This window comes from Eptesicus fuscus, chromosome 21 (genome assembly GCF_027574615.1).
Source record: "Eptesicus fuscus isolate TK198812 chromosome 21, DD_ASM_mEF_20220401, whole genome shotgun sequence".
Lineage (NCBI taxonomy): Eukaryota > Metazoa > Chordata > Mammalia > Chiroptera > Vespertilionidae > Eptesicus > Eptesicus fuscus.
Genome location: NC_072493.1, coordinates 6,730,609 through 6,747,378, shown reverse-complemented (window position 1 = coordinate 6,747,378; position 16,770 = coordinate 6,730,609). Strand labels below are relative to the sequence as shown.

The window sequence follows — 16,770 nt, the reverse complement described above, 5'->3', positions numbered from 1 at the left end:
GACACTGGGGTTCGGAGGCATCTGCTCAAGGGGGCACCTGAAGGGACTAAGATTCAGACCCCAGTCAGTCGGACACCCCAGGCACCCCTGCTGCGGGGAGACAGAGGGCCACACGTGCTGGGGCACCGGCAGGGCAGGATGGACGCCAGGGCATCAGCAGGTTAACTGTCGGGGGGGGGGGGGCAGTCGTGCAGACCCAAGGGGGTGTGGACAGGGAGGCTCCCCAGAGGGGACTGCACTGAACCAAGGCTCACGCTGACTTACTCGGTGGGACCGTAACTCAGGGACATGCTGTGGGTGCTCCACAGAGAGGAGTGAAGGGACAGCACCTTCCAGGGCCGGGGCTGGCATGGGACAGCCTGGGTGGTTCCAGAAACTTCCGCAGTCCACCAGACGCCATCCGCTCCCTGCAGGCGCGCTGAGGTTCCCACGGGGCGGGTGGGGGGGAGCAGGGAGAGCGACAGATTTGCGGTGATTTCATGCTCATGGAGACAGAGCTGAGGGCGAGGCCCAGAACCGGCCCTTTGATACGATCAGGGCAGAAAGGATGGGTTTCCCCTTCGCCCGAGCCTGCAGGTGCGTTTTCCATCACCGCGCCCGGCGACCGGGTCTTCACGCGGAGGCTCCTCCAGCCGCTGGGCAATTCCTGCAACGAGTCCTCAACTTCGTTCCTCACGTTCGAGATCGCACACGTGTTCACATCATCTCGCTCAGGCACCGGAGCCTCGCAGCCAGGTCCCCGGGCGGCGCGGGGAGGGAGCGGGTCGTCAGGGACGGCGATGCGAGCCCACCACGCCGTGCAGTCACAGAGTCACGTCCACCGGCTCCGGCAGCGCTCCTGGCGCCGTGCGGGAATCTGCGTGCAAGATGCTGACCACGGTGTGCGTTTCAGCTCAGCATCGCAAGGAAGCCTGCACTCCCCCTGGCTGATGGAGCGCTCACGCCTTCCCCAAACAGCGGGGAGGACTGGCGAGAACGAGGCACGGCAGCTGCCCGCCCGCCCTTCACCAAGGCTGCCAGGGCTGCCCGGGGCTGTGCGGCCACAGGTACCCGCCTGGGCCCGGCCGTGAGGCAATTCCTCTCCAAGTGAGCCAGTGTCCCATGTGACCTCCCGTGTGACCTCCCATGTGACCTCCCCATGTGACCGCCCCGTGTGACCTCCCGTGTGACCTCCCATGTGAACTCCCTTTGTGACCGCCCGTGTGACCTCCCCATGTGACCGCCCCGTGTGACCTCCCATGTGAACTCCCTTTGTGACCTCCCCATGTGACCTCCCCATGTGACCTCCCATGTGACCTCCCCATGTGACCTCCCATGTGACCTCCCATGTGACCTCCCATGTGAACTCCCTTTGTGACCTCCCCATGTGACCTCCCCATGTGACCTCCCGTGTGACCTCCCATGTGACCTCCCCATGTGACCGCCCTGTGTGCCGTGTTCACAGGCTCGGTTTGCATTTTTTAGAGAAGACCCTGGGAGAGCGGAGAGCGTTGTGCTGGGCACTGCTTGCTCCGGGCACTAAGCCAAAGGAGAAAACCCCCAAGATAAAGGCGGCCAGAGTGGCACCCAGGTTTGGTTTGGTTTGGTTTTTTGGTTAATCCTCACCCACCTGAGGATATTTTTCCCACTGATTTTTAGAGAGTGGAAGGGAGGGGCAGAGAGAGAAACATCGATGTGAGAGAGACACTGACTGGTTGCCTCCCACACACACCCCGATGGGGGCTGGGGATTGAGCCTGAGACCCAGGTACATGCCCTGGACCAGGAGTCAAACCCACGACCCTTCAGTGCTCGAGAGGATGCTCCAATCACTGAGCACACAGGCAGGGCCAGGTGGCACAGCTCTGTAACTCCTGGGGCTTCTCTCCGGCCTGCTGCTGCCTCCGCACCCCTGAGCCTCCCCTCTCCGTCCGGGCAGCGCGGGGACTCGGCCCGCTCCCCTCTCCGTCCGGGCAGCGCGGGGACTCGGCCCGCTTTTGCACGTGCCCAGGCTGGTGCCTCAGCAGGCGCTGCGCGGACCCCTGTGACGTGCGGACAAGCTGTGTGCACGCCCGTGTCACCACATGGCTCTGGGCACCTCGCCCGCCCCAGCCAGGGTCCCTTCCGTGGCGAGGGCTGGGCCACCTGTGCCCGGGGGCTCCAGGGGTTGCTGGGGACCTGACACTTGTCCTACAGCCAGGGCTCACCCCACGGATCACCACCAGTGCGGCCACACTGGGCCTCTCGTTCAGGAGGCCCCTGATGGTGTAACGTTATGTTGGCGCTCCACTGAAATTATTACTCTTTTTTTTAACATTTATTCTTATTGATTTCCGAGAGGAAGGGAGAGGGAGAGAGAGAGAGAAACGTCAATGATGAGAGAGAATTACGGATCGGCTGCCTCCAGCACGCCCCACACTGGGGATCCAGCCCGCAAATCCGGACATGTGCCCTGACCGGGAATCAAACTGTGATCTCCTGGTTCATAGGTGGATGCTCAACCCCTGAGCCCCGCCGACCGGACAACTCTTACTCATCTTGATCAATGGGCCCACCTTCCCACTTTGCATGGAACCTGAGAAGGACGTGGCTGGGCCCGCCCACTCACCAGCTGGGGAAGGTCACTGCCCAAGGGGACAGGCACCCAAAACCCCGCTGACCCCGAGGGAAACCTCAGAAACACCCACACTGAAGGACAGTCCAGAAAATACCTGATCGGTCACCTTCAAAACGGTCACAGTCACCCCAAACCAGAGACGCCTGAGAAACGGCCACGGCCAAGAGCAGCCGGAGGGAGGGGGCGTGGCACTGAGGACAGTGGAAGTCGGGGTGCACAGGGCCCTGAGGGACCCGTGCTTTCTGCTCGGTGCCACTGTGACCCTAATACTGGCCTAAAAAACGGAGTTTGTTAATTTTTAAAAAGCTAAGTGTGGTGCGTGTTCTGGACGGGACCCTGGGATAGGTAAGGGCGCGGGTAAGGGCGCGGGGAGGCTGAATAAAGGGGGGGCTTCAGTGATGACCCTGGGTCAATACTGACTCATTCCTGGGGACGGGGTGCCCTGGGAACGCTGACGGGGACGCTGGTGCGGAGCTCACGGGACTCCGGGCGGGATCCCTGTGACGTTCCCCGGAACCCAACACGATTCTAAAATAAAATGTTTCCGACCCCCTGCCCCCCCCCCCGAAAAGGGGTGCAGCTGAGAGGACTGCAGGGAGCCAGCCCCAGGGGAGGTGGGAGGATGGGATGGACAGACAGGAAGCCACCCCCCACAGCCCCGCAGTCCCCTCGGACCCTGCACCCACCGCTGCCCCCAGGAGGAGGCTGAGGGCAGCGTGAGACAGCCACGCACTTTCGGACGACTCGTGCTCATAGGACGCTTCTTCCACACCCGTCTCCGGGGGCACCGGGCGCTGCCGACCTCTCTGGCTGCGTCCCGTCCGCTGAATGCCCGTCGCACACAGAGAGGCACACGAGGAGCCGGGGGAGGTCGGGGGACAGTCAGGGAAGCAGGACGTGCTCAGGTCTGTGTGTAACCTGCGTGGACGTCCCTTTCCCCGCCCCGAGTGGGCACGTCTGTCTGTCCAAGGCTGTATTTCGTGAATTACAAGCTGCCCGACACCCCTCCGGGACCTGCCTCCCGCAGCCAAGGGGTGGCGGGCACCTGGAGGCAGAGCCGTGCAGGCGGACCTGAGGGGGGTGTGCTGTGAGCCAGCGGGCACGCAGAGGGCAGGGGGCACACAGGGGGCAGGGGGCAGGGGGCAGGCAGAGGGCGGGTGACATGGGAGTCACTCTCTCTTCCATTTGTTTATATCTAGAAAACTGGCTTGATCAACACTGCTTTGAGGGGGGGCGGGAACCAGTGAAGAGATGCTATAGACCAGTGGTCGGCAAACTGCGGCTCGAGAGCCACATGCGGCTCGCAAGCCGCAGTTTGCCGCTCTGTTGACTAATGAGTTTGCCAACCACTGCTATAGACTGTTTGCATCCCCCCAAAATCCATATGTTGAAACCTAACCCCCAAGGTGAAGGCATTAAGAGGTGATAAGGGCCCTAACCGGTTTGGCTCAGTGGATAGAGCATCAGCCTGTGGACTGAAGGGTCCAAGGTTCGATTCTGGTCAAGGGCATGTACCTTGGTTGCGGGCACATCCCCAGTAGGGGGTGTGCAGGAGGCAAGCTGATTGATGTTTCTCTCTCTTTGGTGTTTCTAACTCTCTATCTCTCTCCCTCTCTGTAAAAAAATCAATAAAATATATTTTTTAAAAAAAAAGAGGTGATAAGGTCTCCAGGGTGGAGGCCCCCTGGATGCAATTAGCGCCCTTACAAAGGGACCCTGGACAGCTCCCTCCCACCAAGTGGGGACACAGCACAAAGGCAGTCACCTGTGACCCAGGGCAGCCCTCGGGCCAAATCCACTGGCCACCTGCTCTTGTAAATAAAGTTTTATTGGAACACATCACACCCTTTGATTGATAGAGCTGAGCAGTTACCATGGAGACCACAAGACCTACAAATGCCTAAAAGACTGATTACCTGGTTCTTTACAGAAAAAGTTTGCTGATCTTGTGTAGAATATTCGATGACAGATGACACATGACATATATTTAAGTAAAAAGTGTGTCACATGGAAGTACACGCAGCAAGACCCATTTTTGTTAAATACGTCTCTAGATGCACCAGGGGTTTGGGCACATTACTGCTGAGTCGTCATGGGCATGAACATATTTTTAAGCTTATTTTTATTTGCCCGGCTGGCGTGACTCAGTGGGTGAGTGTCAACCTAGGAACCAGGAGGTCACGGTTTGATTCCCAGTCAAGGGCACATGCCCGGGTTGCAGGCTCGACCCCCAGTAGGGGGCGTGCAGGAGGCAGCCAATGGGTGATTCTCTCTCATCAGTGATGTTTCCATCTCTCTCTCCCTCACCATCTCCCTTGGTGAAATCAATAAAAATGGTTTCTTTTTAATTTTTATTTATCAGTATTTTCTAAATGTCTAACATGAATAAGAATTTATAGTTTGGAAAACAATTGCAATGTCATTAAACAGCAATAGCAACAAAGAAGCCAGTGAGCATCCCTCCTGGAGGAGGTCGCTGGTCAAGGTCAGAGAGGTCGCAGGGGCAGGGCCCCCGGGAAGGGCGCAGCCCGCCCGGCTCCTCCCACAGCAGAACCATTTCATGTCACAGAGCAGCGTGGCTGAGGGCCCGCTCCAAATTTTTCAGGGCAAATTACTTTTAAAAAATTACACCTATTGTCACGACAAAGTATATTTAGCAGCGAAGAGAGCGTCGCATCTGCCTCGGTCTTCAAGGCATGACGTGCACACATTTTATGTTGAACTAAACATAAGCAGGTTGGAAACTTTCCAAAACGCCTCTCAAGATGATTGAAGACACAGGGTGTCCGCAGCCCGGGGGCGAGCTGAGCGCCGCGTTTCGGGACATTACCGTGATGAAGAGGCGAGGGCATGGTGGGGACCCGCGCCCCACACGGCAGATGGCTTTGGGCTACGGTCAGACAAAAAGAAAGGACCGGGCATCCCGAGCAAGCTGCCTGAGCAAGAGGAAGAATGGAGCCCGGCCGGCGTGGCTCCGTGGCTGAGCGTCGACCTAGGAACCAGGAGGTCACGCTTCAATTCCTGGTCAGGGCACAGGCCCAGGTTGCGGGCTCGATCCCCAGTGTGAGGCGTGCAGGAGGCAGTTGATCAACGATTCTCTCTCATCGTTGATGCTTCTTTCTCTCCCTCTCCCTTCTTCTCTGAAGTCAATAAAAAATATATTTTTTTAAAAGAGGAAGAATGGATTCCTCTGTGGAATGTTCTAGACCCAGGGACAGAGCAAAACAGACAAAGGTTTCCAGAGGTGTGCCCTGCCTCCCAGGAGAGCTGGAAAACGACAAGCCCACCTTAGACGCCAAGCCCACCTGCCACCCACTGCTCCTGCAGCACGGACTGGGCACCCGGAGGAGACAACCCCCAGGCGGCACCGTGGGCAGCCCGGCCAAGGGGCCGGCTTCTCTCAGGCCCCTGCCACGCGTCCCTCACTGCCCCAGGCTCACAGCCACAAAGGGATGGGTCCCTCGAGAAGCCAGGCCCGCGGGCACCTCGTCTGGGTGGAAAGGGCCGACCTGGGCTCGGGGACCCGCCTGTGCGTTTGGCCAGTCGGGGAGCGGCCCTGAGCGGCAGGCACGCACGGTTTGGGGCTCGCCGTCTCTTTGAGGAAAGGAAGGCGGCAAACCTCTGTGCTGACCTCGGCCCCACGCATCACAGGCCGAGCCCCCGGTTCTCCATCCTGGTCCCCGGCCCCGCCGAGAGGCACAACATGCCTTCCTCACATACGTCACAGGCCCTGTGATTTCAGCCGTGTCGGTGACGAACCACCATGGCCCTGGCTGGCTCCACACCTCCTCGCCCACGACACACCAGAACGGGGGTGAAAACAGTGAGCAACATGCAATGCACAGTCAACACGTGGGGACACGGCTCGGGAGGTGGGCGTGCTCCTGACAAGGACCGGGTCTGGCTCAGGACCAGCTGCTGAGGCCTGGCAGGGAGGCAGCCACATGCCAAGCGGGAGGACCTGCCCAGCCTCGCCTGCCCAGGTGCCCGGACGCCCAGGCTCTGCGCGGGGAGGCAGCCCCGCAGCCCCGCCCACGCCTGCTCCTCTGAGCTCGTCGGGGAGCCCGGCTTTCTGAGGAGGCCTTTCCAGATGGCGCCTGGTGTGGCTGGTGCCAAACTCCACAGCTTAAGTAAATGTTGCTGTCGCCCCGTCCTGCCAGGAAAAGGCATGGGGGACCCGCAGTGCGTCTCGGCTGCTGCGACGCTCCATTCCCGGGGAGATCAGTGAGCCCCCGCCAACTGCCCGCACCCCGCTGGGGAGCCCCTGCCCCTCTGCCTGGGCAAGCCTGGCTGCGCCCCCTCCTCCCGCCTCAGCATGCCAGCCCGGCCCAGGGGGCGCGGGGACCAGCCGGCACAGGCCGCATGCCGACAGAGGAGAGGAGGGGCCAGGAACCCAGAAGGGCAGCAAGCAGGCCCCAGGGTAGGAGATGGCAAAGGTTCCAGCCTGATCATCACAAATCCGGGATGTGTGCACAGATCCAATCTCCGGCCCTGCAGGTGTTTCTCCGCCCCCGCCCCCGCCAGCCCACAGCGCTAGGCAGCCACGGAGCCGCCTGCTCACCCGGCCGACCCCACCACTCAGATCCTGCACCATGTGCCCGGCCGCTGTGGCTCAGGGGTTGAGCATCGACCTATGAACCAGGAGGTCAGGGTTCGATACCTGGTCAGGGCACATCCTCGAGTTGCGGGCTCCATCCCCAGTGGGGGTCGTGCAGGAGGCAGCCGATTCATGGTTCTCTCTCATCATGGATGTTTCTCTCTCTCCCTCTCCCCTCCTCTCTGACATCAATAAAAACACATTAAAAATAAAAAGAGGCTCAACCGCTGACCCAGGACACGCCTCTTTCTGACATGCGAAGTGGCAGCACGCAACGTGGGCTCCTGGCCACCCAAGGGCTGAGTCCAGCTCCCCAGCACCTGCCCGAGTGCACGAGCGAATGGGCCTCTGCAAAGCAGCTGCTGGGCGCTGTCCAGCCCAGGACGGGAGGGAGGTGTGACTGGGCCCCGCGGGCCCCTTCCCGCCAGCTGCCGCCCCAGGCCCGTGGGCAGACCACCCCACGCCAGAGGGAAGGTGCAGGCCAAGAGGGGGCACCTTGCCCGCTGACCGGTCCCCACCTGACACTCCCCGGGAGTCAGCTGGCTGGACTCGGCCTGGGTCCAGCCTGGGACCCGAGCCCAGCCTCCCCCTCCCTCCACCCGTCTCCACCGACACGCGGCGGCGCCTGCACACACGTCCAGGTCTGCGGGATGGAAGGGCTGCAGGTGGTACCCGGTCTCGACAGCTGAGCTTTAAAAACCTGCGGCCTGTCATCTCCCTGAACCGGCTTCCAGATTTGGGGGGCCAGGAGGGTGACGGGGGTACAGGAGAGGGAGCCGGGGTGCACAGGGGTGCCTTCCACACAACACGGGGCCTCACACGGCACTTCAGACCCTCCTCTGCTCAGCAGGTGCCTCTGGAAAAGGAAATCAGCTTCCCCGTTTGCCATCCCCGGTTGACTGAAGCCACGTTCCTAACTTCATCTTTGCAAAAAAAAAGACGTGTTTTTATCCTTTTCTGACTCTAATAAAAACGAGGCAGCCTGTCTCGGGGAAGGCACTCTCGGCCTCCGAGTGGGTTAACAGTTTTTAAGTACATTTGTAAATGGGATTATTGTTTTCTAAAGTTCTGCTCAGCACTGAGATTAGTGGCCGCCATGCCCGGGGGCCGGGGCGGGGGGGGGTGGGGGGGGGCGGGTCCCCTGGTCCTTTTCATCCCCAGCTGGGCGGGCAGGCAGTGCAGGTGCTGGGAGAGGGAGGACCCAGAGGGAGGAGCCTGGGAGGGCAGGTTCCCTGGAAGGGCCTGGAAAGGCCCCTTCCCCGCCCGCCGGGCGCTGGGCGGTGGGCCCAGCCGCTCCCAGCCCCCTGTTGCTGCCTCCATCCCAGAGCGCCAGTGGGAAGTTTGGCTTTTGCTGCAGGAAGCAGCTGGGCCAAGCAGCCCGCGCATGATAATGGCCTCAGAAATCTGCTGTGCGCGCGGCAACAATAGGGTGCTCAGTCTCCCGGAAAATTGTGTTCATCAGCTAACTCTGCTCAGTTACTAATTGACATTGCCAAATATTTTAAGAACAATTGGAATGCACAAGCAAAAAAAAAAAAAGAAGAAGAAGAAGAAGAAGAAGAAGATCTTAATCCTCAGATTTAAATATTTTTCTATTTTTTACCCCCTCTTCTTTGGGGGCCTGGATATGTGTGTGGGGGGGGGGTAGGGGGGCAGAGGCGGTGGTGGGCGGGGAGGGGAGGAGTCCCCGGAGAAAAAGGGTGGACAAGAAAGGGAATTGATTGTCTCACTGTCCAGCCCGGGGAAGGGCACGGGGACTGGGCGGCGGCCTTTGAGGCTGTGGTCACAGGGCCTGCCCAGGCTGGGACCCACGACGTGGGAATGCCACTCGGCCAGCACCGAGGAGCCGCCAGCTTCGAGCCCAGCTGATCAAACAATGAGCGTGTCCACTCGAAAGGCTGCCCAGCAGGGGTGGGGGCGAAGGGCCTTCTCGCCCCGCCTCTCTCCCTGGCTTTCCACGGATCCCAGAACTTAGCCGACGTTATTTAACAACGGAGGGTCAGCGCATCCGATGACTCCCTCCCCCTGCACGCTCCAGTGAGCCCCTCTCCGAAGTCCCGGGGCGGCGGGGGGAAGGCAGCTGCCCCGCCGCTGTAATGAGGAGCAGGGCCGTTTCCTAGCACATTAAGTTTTAATTATGCCGAGCGTGACTTCCAACGCGAAACCTAAAGATGCAGAAGTTGGGTCATCCTCCGAGTTGGCGTGAAGCTCAGATGCCGGCACGGGCTCTGTGGGGTTTTACGGGGAGAGATGCCGAGACGGAGGCCCTGGGCGGTGGGCACGCACGCCAGCAGCGAGGGGACTCCAAACAGCCACCCGCTCCCCTGATGTCACGAGGGAGTCAGGTTTATACGCTGCTGCCTCCAAGTCACTCACTTCCCTGGCCTTGGATACGGACGCAGAAAGGACATCGGCTGGGGTGTGAAATGATCGGCCAGCCACACAAACAGCAGCAAAAATGGGGGACGAGACCGGGGGGGGTGGAGGTGGGGGGCGGCGGGGGGAGGTCCAGGCTGCTCATTTTGTCCCTTTTCGGTGAGAAAATACGACCTCTCAATCTGTCCGAGGCCCTGGCTCCCGCCGCGGCTCCGAGCTGGGCCTCCGCAGTGGGGAGCGCCCGAGAACAAACCTATTTTCCGGTTCACTGGGGTGGCTTTCACACGCTCACTGACTCGAACCTCCCCTCTGCTCACATCACCAACAGCTGCACCCCACACCAGCCCAGCCGGGGACGGTCGCCCGGCTCGGCAATCGCCGTGTGATCGCAAACTTGACCCTTTCGGCGTCTCGGTCTGAGCGAGACATTTTTAAACAGCCACTCGGCCCCCGTCCTCGCGAGCATTACATCAGATAACAAAGGCCGCTCATTGTGCGCCTCCGCGGCGGATCCGCGCTGAGAGGCTCTCTGCAGAAAGGGTGGGTGATGAATTCAGAACGACTATCATGTTAAGAGCAGCGATTTATAAAGGAAGAATTCGCTGGTGAAGATCTGAAAACATAGTTTCTCAGGCCCTCCTGACCCAGTTTTCAACAAGAAAAGAAGCGAGGGATGGAAATTGAGTTTTGCGACATTGTCATGCCGCCTGAGAGACGTGGGGAAGCGCCGCTCCTTCACAGAGGCCTTAATAAGTGCTTCTTTCTTTACGGAAGGGCTTAAAGACCTGGCTCTTTCCCTCCCCTCACCTCGCGGTTTCTCTCTGACAGGTAATAATAAAATACCTATTGTGTCACCAGTTTTATGTAAATGCTTCTTTTCAATGCACTCTGTCCAAGTCTGACTTGTCGGAAGGAAGAGGGAAGAGGAAACAGATTGGGGGTCGGGTCCTAATCCCAGGCTGGCCCTCGCGCCGCGCGGCAGCCGATGAGGGCCGCGTGGATGGCAGGCCTGTGGCTGCTGCTGAGCCGGGGCCCCGGGAAAGGGCCTCGTTTGGATAGGAAGGAAGCCAGCCCTCCGGGAACAGAGTCAGCCCTCAGGACTCAGAACTGCCTCCACGGGGGACGGGAAAGCACGCAGCTGACCGCAGCGCAGGTCGCAGGCTCTGCGAGGCCTGGGCCCGGCGGGCTCCGAGGGCAGAGTGGCTTTTTGCGAGAACATTTCGAGACCCGGAAATAACAGCTAGGAAGAGCGTGGGGGCCGTCACTCAGCCAGAAGGTGAGAAAACCATGGGGAACGAGACGTCACGAAGAAAAGGCGAGCATTTGGTGCCGGAACATTCCGCCGAGCCCTCTGCGTCTCAGCGGGTCCGGGCGAGAGGCGTGGAAACCTGTCAGCTTCCCGCCGCAGACGTAGGGGAACCGGCCTGCGCTCTGCTCTCTGCCCCTCAAAGGTCCCCCATCCCCAAAACAGCGAGACCGCACTCCCCAGCACCAGGGACCTCTTTATCCGGGGACACCCTCACTCTGCTGCCTCCACGTTCAGGGATCCATTTCCACCGAAACTTGAAGTCCCCGCCCTGCATCTCGCCTGCCCTGGGCCGTGGTCAGTCCGTGGCGCGGCCTCACCCGCCCAGGCGCGCTCCTGGTCCCGCGCAGCCTCCCCCGGAGTTCCCACCAGAAATAAATCACCGCCGAGCCAGGGACTCCGGAGCAGACAGTGTGTTTCATGGGTATTTAAGCAGCGGCATTAAGTGCTATCGGAATCTCTGGAATGTGCCGCTCAGATTTATGTGTCTTAACAATTCTTTCCTGGTCCGTGATAAGCCGGAGGCGCACACTTCATCTCATCCTACTTCTGCCCCGGCCGGAGGGCAGGCGGGAGCGTGACAGCGACGACAGAACGGCCCGCGTGCACATAATCACCGCCTCCGATACACGGATATTTATCGAAACCCAGAAAGGGGGGAGGAAAGGGAGAAGGGGAGAAAAAACTTAGAAAAGAAAAAAAACGAACCCCCGCCCTCGCTGCCACCCGTTCCCGTGGGCAATGCGGCGCCTCAAGGTGCCCCAAACTGCCATTCGTTTTCTAGACTGAATGGCTGATTGCAGAAATCAATGTTGCCATTAGTAACCGGGTATTTGTTAGGGCATGACTTCCGCTGCCGGGAGGCTGCGGAGTGAGTACAGTATTAGCCGGCTGCTTTCCGCAGAAAGGGCTCCGACGGAACTTCCCTGCACCGTCCGTGCCGAGCGCCGGGGCCCAGGCCGAGGAGGCCGCCCACCTGCGAGGTGGCCACTTAGATTCCGCCCTGGGAGGCGCAAGGATGTGCGTGTGCGTGTGTGTGTGTGTGTGTGTGTTTTCTTCAAACGGGGCCAGGAAGCCTCTGTGTTTCAGATGTCCTGATGACAGATTTGCTGCTTTACTATTTTGGACCCCAAGGCCGCATGGCCCATGAACACGGCGCATGGCGGGATGGGCACTGGCACATCTGTGCCAAAGCTCCGTGCCTTCCACACCACAGAGGAGCTGGCCGGGGGCCACGTTACGATTCTGGAAGGGACCCCGCAGGGCCTGGTCTGGGGAGGAAGACTGGGGGAGCCCACCTGAGCTAGTCACAGGGGCATCCTCAGGGGGGAGGGCAGGGAGGGTCTGAATTTGCACCTTCACGTCTGTGGACGGATGGAGCGGGCTCCGGGCTCCCAGGCTCTGGAGAGCAGGGGACCGCCAGCAGGGGCAGGGCATGAGGTGGGGCGGGCAGGAGGGCAATTACAGGGAGAGGTCGGCCCCGCGGGTGAACGTGCCCACTGGCCACCCTACCACACGGGAGGAGGGTCCGCTACATTTCGTAGGAGCCAGGGCTCAGGGGACGGCTAAGGGACACGATGGCAGCCTTCTCTCCACCGGGCAGACAGGCGAGGTCCTCCCGCACCCACCAGCCACGCTGACCTCGGACCTGACCTTGCTGACCTCAGATCTGACCTTGAAAAGCAGCAAAAGGCCTGCCCCCCACCGAGGCCTGTGCAGAAGCTGGCCCCTGAGCAGGAGGGCCCTTGCCGGCTGTCCTGCCCCCACCCGCCCGCCCGGCCCACCTACCTGAGGAGGATGGCGAGGAGGGGTGCGGGCTGTCCTCCTGGGCACTGCCGGTCTGGGAGAGCCCCCCGCCGACCCCGCTCTCCTCGGTGACGTTGGAGGAGCCGGGCGTGGTGGAGCGGCTCACCGACTGGGACTCCTGGTCGCTGCCCGAGCCCCGCCGCTCCTCCAGGCCCACGTGGGGCCCGTCCTCCTCGGCCTTGCGGTCCCGCTTGTGCACACGCGAGTGCACGACCACCTGGTGGTAGGTGCGGAACACGCGGCCGCAGTCGGGGCACTCGGTGGGCTTCTCCTTCAGGCCCCCGGGGCCCTGCAGGTTGTAGTCCAGCGCCTGGCTGAGCCCGTGGGACAGGAACTCCCGAGTGCCTTCCAGGGGGTCCAGCTTGGCCGGCAGGTCCCTCTGGCCGGCCGCCTTGGAGCCGGGAAGCAGGTCCGCGGGCATTTTCTGCCGGGAGCCGTCTGCCCCCACCAGCACGTACTCCCGCTTCTCCTTGTCGAACAGGACGCCCGCGGGCACCAGCGCCTCCTCCGGGCCGCGCGGCAGCGGGTGCTCCTTGGGCAGGAAGCCGCGGTCCGCCGCCACGCCCCGGGCCATGAGCTGCCAGGCTTGATAGCTGTGCACCGGGTCCATCTCGGCCGCCTTGGCCGCCGCCTGCAGCCGCTCGATGCAGCTGGACTTGAGCGGCGGCACCAGGCTGAGGCAGCCCAGGAGCGCGTGCTTGTCCCCCTCGGGGGCGCCCCCGTGCGCCCCGCTGGCGATGGGCGCGAGCAGCTTGCCCAAGACGTCCTTCTCCTTCAGGGGCAGCTCCCCCTTGTAGAGCTGGCCGCCCGGCTCGCTCAGGCCGGCTTTGTCCGGGGCCAGGAAGCCGCCCTGCAGGCAGGACAGGTAGCGGGAGTAGAGGTTGGCGTGGGCCTCCTGCGCCAGGCCGCCCAGGGGCGCGGGCGCGTCGGCGTCGCCGGGGGCCTTGGCCTTGGCCGACAGCTTGTTGAGGTGCACCTTCATGTGGTTCTTGAGGAACCAGGGCTCCTTGAAGCGCCGGCCGCAGATCTGGCAGCAGTGCTCGAAGGAGTCCTTGTGCTTGCGCATGTGGCCCTTGAGGAACCACGCCTGGCTGAACACCTGCCCGCACACCTCGCAGCGGAACTCGTGCGCCGCCTGCTCGCCGCCGCCCCCGGGGCCCTGGCCCTGCGCCGACTCGGCCGTGATGTGCGCCTTCTCCACGTGGCTGATGAGCTCCTCCTCCTGCGAGGCGGCGAAGTCGCACAGCGTGCACTTGTAGGGCTTGTGCAGGATGCGGATGTGGCGGTCCAGCTCCTCGCGCTTCTTGAACTTGCCCTTGCAGAAGGTGCAGCGGAAGCCAGCCGCCGGGGCCACCGCCTCTTCCTGCGCGCTGCTGCCGCCAATGGCGGGCTTGGGCGAGGGCGCGGGGCGGGCGGCGTCGGGCGCACCTGGGGCGGAGGCGGCAGGGGGCGCCAGGTGGCCGGGGACAGCGGGCTGGGCGGGCTGCGCGTGCGCATGCGCGTGCGGCGGGGGCTTGAGGTCTGGGCGCGGGGGCATCAGGCTGCTCCGCAGCTGCTTGTCGCGCAGGATGGCGCGCTCCTCCAGCTCGTGCAGCAAGCGGTTCTCCTCGCGCACGCGCCCGCGCCCCTTGCCCAGGTTGCCCAGCTTGTGGGTGCGCAGGTGGATCTTGAGGTTGCCCTTCTGCGCCGCGCGGTGGTCGCAGTAGGGGCACTTGAAGGGCTTCTCGCCCGTGTGCGTGCGCATGTGCAGCGAGAGGATGCTGTTGAAGCGGAAGCGCTTGCCGCACAGCGGGCACGGGTACTTGCGGTTCTTGCGCGCGTCGTCCTCGATGTCGCTCATCTGCGACATGATGCCCAGGTTCTGCCCGTTGAGGAACTGCTGCAGGTCCACGCGCCCGTTGAGGCTGGTGTCCAGGTCGCGGCCCAGCGGGCTGGCCAGCAGCGCCATCGGACTGCCCAGGGCCGGGCCGCCGCTCAGGGCCACGTGGGCCTGGTCCTCCAGGGGCGCGGGCTTGTCCTCGGGGCCGGGCCGCGGGTGCAGCTCCGGGAAGGCCTGGCCCAGCTGCGAGGTGATGTGGTGCAGCTTCTGGCTCATGGCATACTGCCCGTTGAGGACAGGGCCGCTCCGGCGGGGCTCCGCGTCGGCCGCGGCGGCGGACACTCCAAGGCACAGGCTGGCTTCTTCCATCCCTGGAAAGGGAGAGAGAGTTGAGATGGGGCGCGGAACCCGGCAGTTCCCGGCCTCACCTCGACACCATCATGCGCGGGAATGAGAGTCGAAAACAATAATAAAAAAATGAATTATTAAATGCCAATTATGCAACATGGCTTTGGTCCTCCCATTTGTTTGGGCGATGGATCGTCTTCCCTTGTATTTTCTATTTGCCGACTGCAATTACTCATTCACAGTTAAATTATTAATGTTTTACCACTTTCAACACCTGATAACACATGGGGTGGGGGGCGGTCAGCGTGGGAAAGTCTCCCTCCCGCCCCCTCCCCCACCTCGGGACACCCACACCTGTTGGTTCGTTCAAAGTTGGCCTCGGAGCAGAACGGCTGTCCCGCTCCCTCCGAACTCCGGTTCCCACGGCCAATGCATTCGCCACTCTGAGATGAAAGGGGTTATTTTATGTTTTGGTCAAAAAAAGGAAAAAGAAACACCCCATGGCATGATATTTACTGATACATAATAAAACAAGATAATGTTTTGGGGGGAAATAAAGTAAAGGACAGGCTTTGGAACAATAAAAGGGATTTTGCTTTAGTCAACAAAAAGTGCAGTAATATCTCATTAAGCTGATTAGTATGCTGCTTAGAAACAGTGCTAGGTGCTGTAACACATGATTATAATCATAAAAATCCTTCAGTGTTTGCAAGGAAGCATTAACGAGGTATATTAAATTTTAAGGAGACTGCGAGTAGCAGCTTTGCAAACCTCGGAGATTAAGATTTAACCCTTATGTTACGAAACGCTGTTATGTTGCCGTTGGGGAGCTGTGCCCGTCAGAGGCAGCATACACGACCTCCTGACGGCGTCGGCGGGCCGCCGAGACGGTTCGGATGTGGGTGGGGTGAGGCCTCCCACCAGGGACGCGCTCGCTCCCTGTCCTTCCAAGGCACCATCTCCAAGAATGGGACGCGCACCGGGCTTAAGGCGATCGTTCAGAGAACTAGATAAAGACCAATTAAAGGCCGGCGCCGCCGCCATTGGAACTCTCGCCCAGTCTGAGCGTTTTTAATAACTTTCCCGATACCCAGTAATGAGTACAAATGGTACCTGCGGAAGGAGCTCTGCAGAAAATGAGAACTCGGAGCCGTTTGTTAAACACCGGCACGCAGCGCGGGGCTGCGGAACGGTCTGTCACCGGCCTCACCGCCCCTCCAGCCAGAGCAGGGCCCCGGGGCCGGGCCATGCGGGGAGGGGCGCAGGAGGCAGCCCCACGTCAAGCCCATGGGAATTCAGCTCTGAGAGGCCAGGAGCCCACGCCTGGGGTCCTCCTGTTTCCAGAGCCCGGCTCCCCGCCCCCCCCCCCCCCGCCCCCCGAAGGAGCCCAGACCCGCTTCCTGCCCCTGGAACGAAGCTACCAGCTGTCCTCTGCGGGCCCCACTGTTTAGATGTCCCGGCCAGACAGGCGGGCCCGGAGCAGCGCTTACCCCCAGCCAGGACTGGTCCCCGGGCCCATGACTCCCCAGGGGGCCTGGGGACAGAGCTCGGGTGTGGAGGAAGCACATTCAGTGCCATGGGGTGCGCTGCCCGCTGCGCTGCCTGCCGGGCAGCCTGTGTGCAGCGTGGAGACAGGCTGGGCTGGGTGGCCATGGGGCACAGAGGGGGAGGCACAGACACAGGCAGAAAGCGCCAGCGCGGTGCAGGTCCGCGTGCTCATGTGGACGACGCAGGGCAACTGCCCACGGCACATGGCTCCTGCAGTAGAAGAGACCTTCCAATTGGCCATCTTTTTGTTTCTGGTGGCAGTCAAATTATTTTTAAAAAATTATTTTTATTTTTTTTTAAATGGTCCATTTTGGAGACCGGTCCGAAAGGAGTGACTTCTTGTGGTGAGTCGTGCATCTCAGTAACTTGCCGAGA

At 61.2% G+C, this 16,770-nt stretch overlaps 1 protein-coding gene across 1 annotated transcript in view; it reads right to left on the bottom strand.

Moving 5' to 3' along the window:
- ZNF536 (zinc finger protein 536) overlaps nucleotides 1-14,868 on the bottom strand; it is a 151,273-nt gene extending 136,405 nt beyond the window's left edge. Inside the window, exon 1 of the mRNA XM_054710670.1 lies at nucleotides 12,663-14,868. Within this exon, the coding sequence (XP_054566645.1) occupies nucleotides 12,663-14,868 (2,206 nt within the window). The remainder of the gene's footprint in view (nucleotides 1-12,662) is intronic.
- Between the last annotated feature and the right edge of the window lie 1,902 nt (nucleotides 14,869-16,770).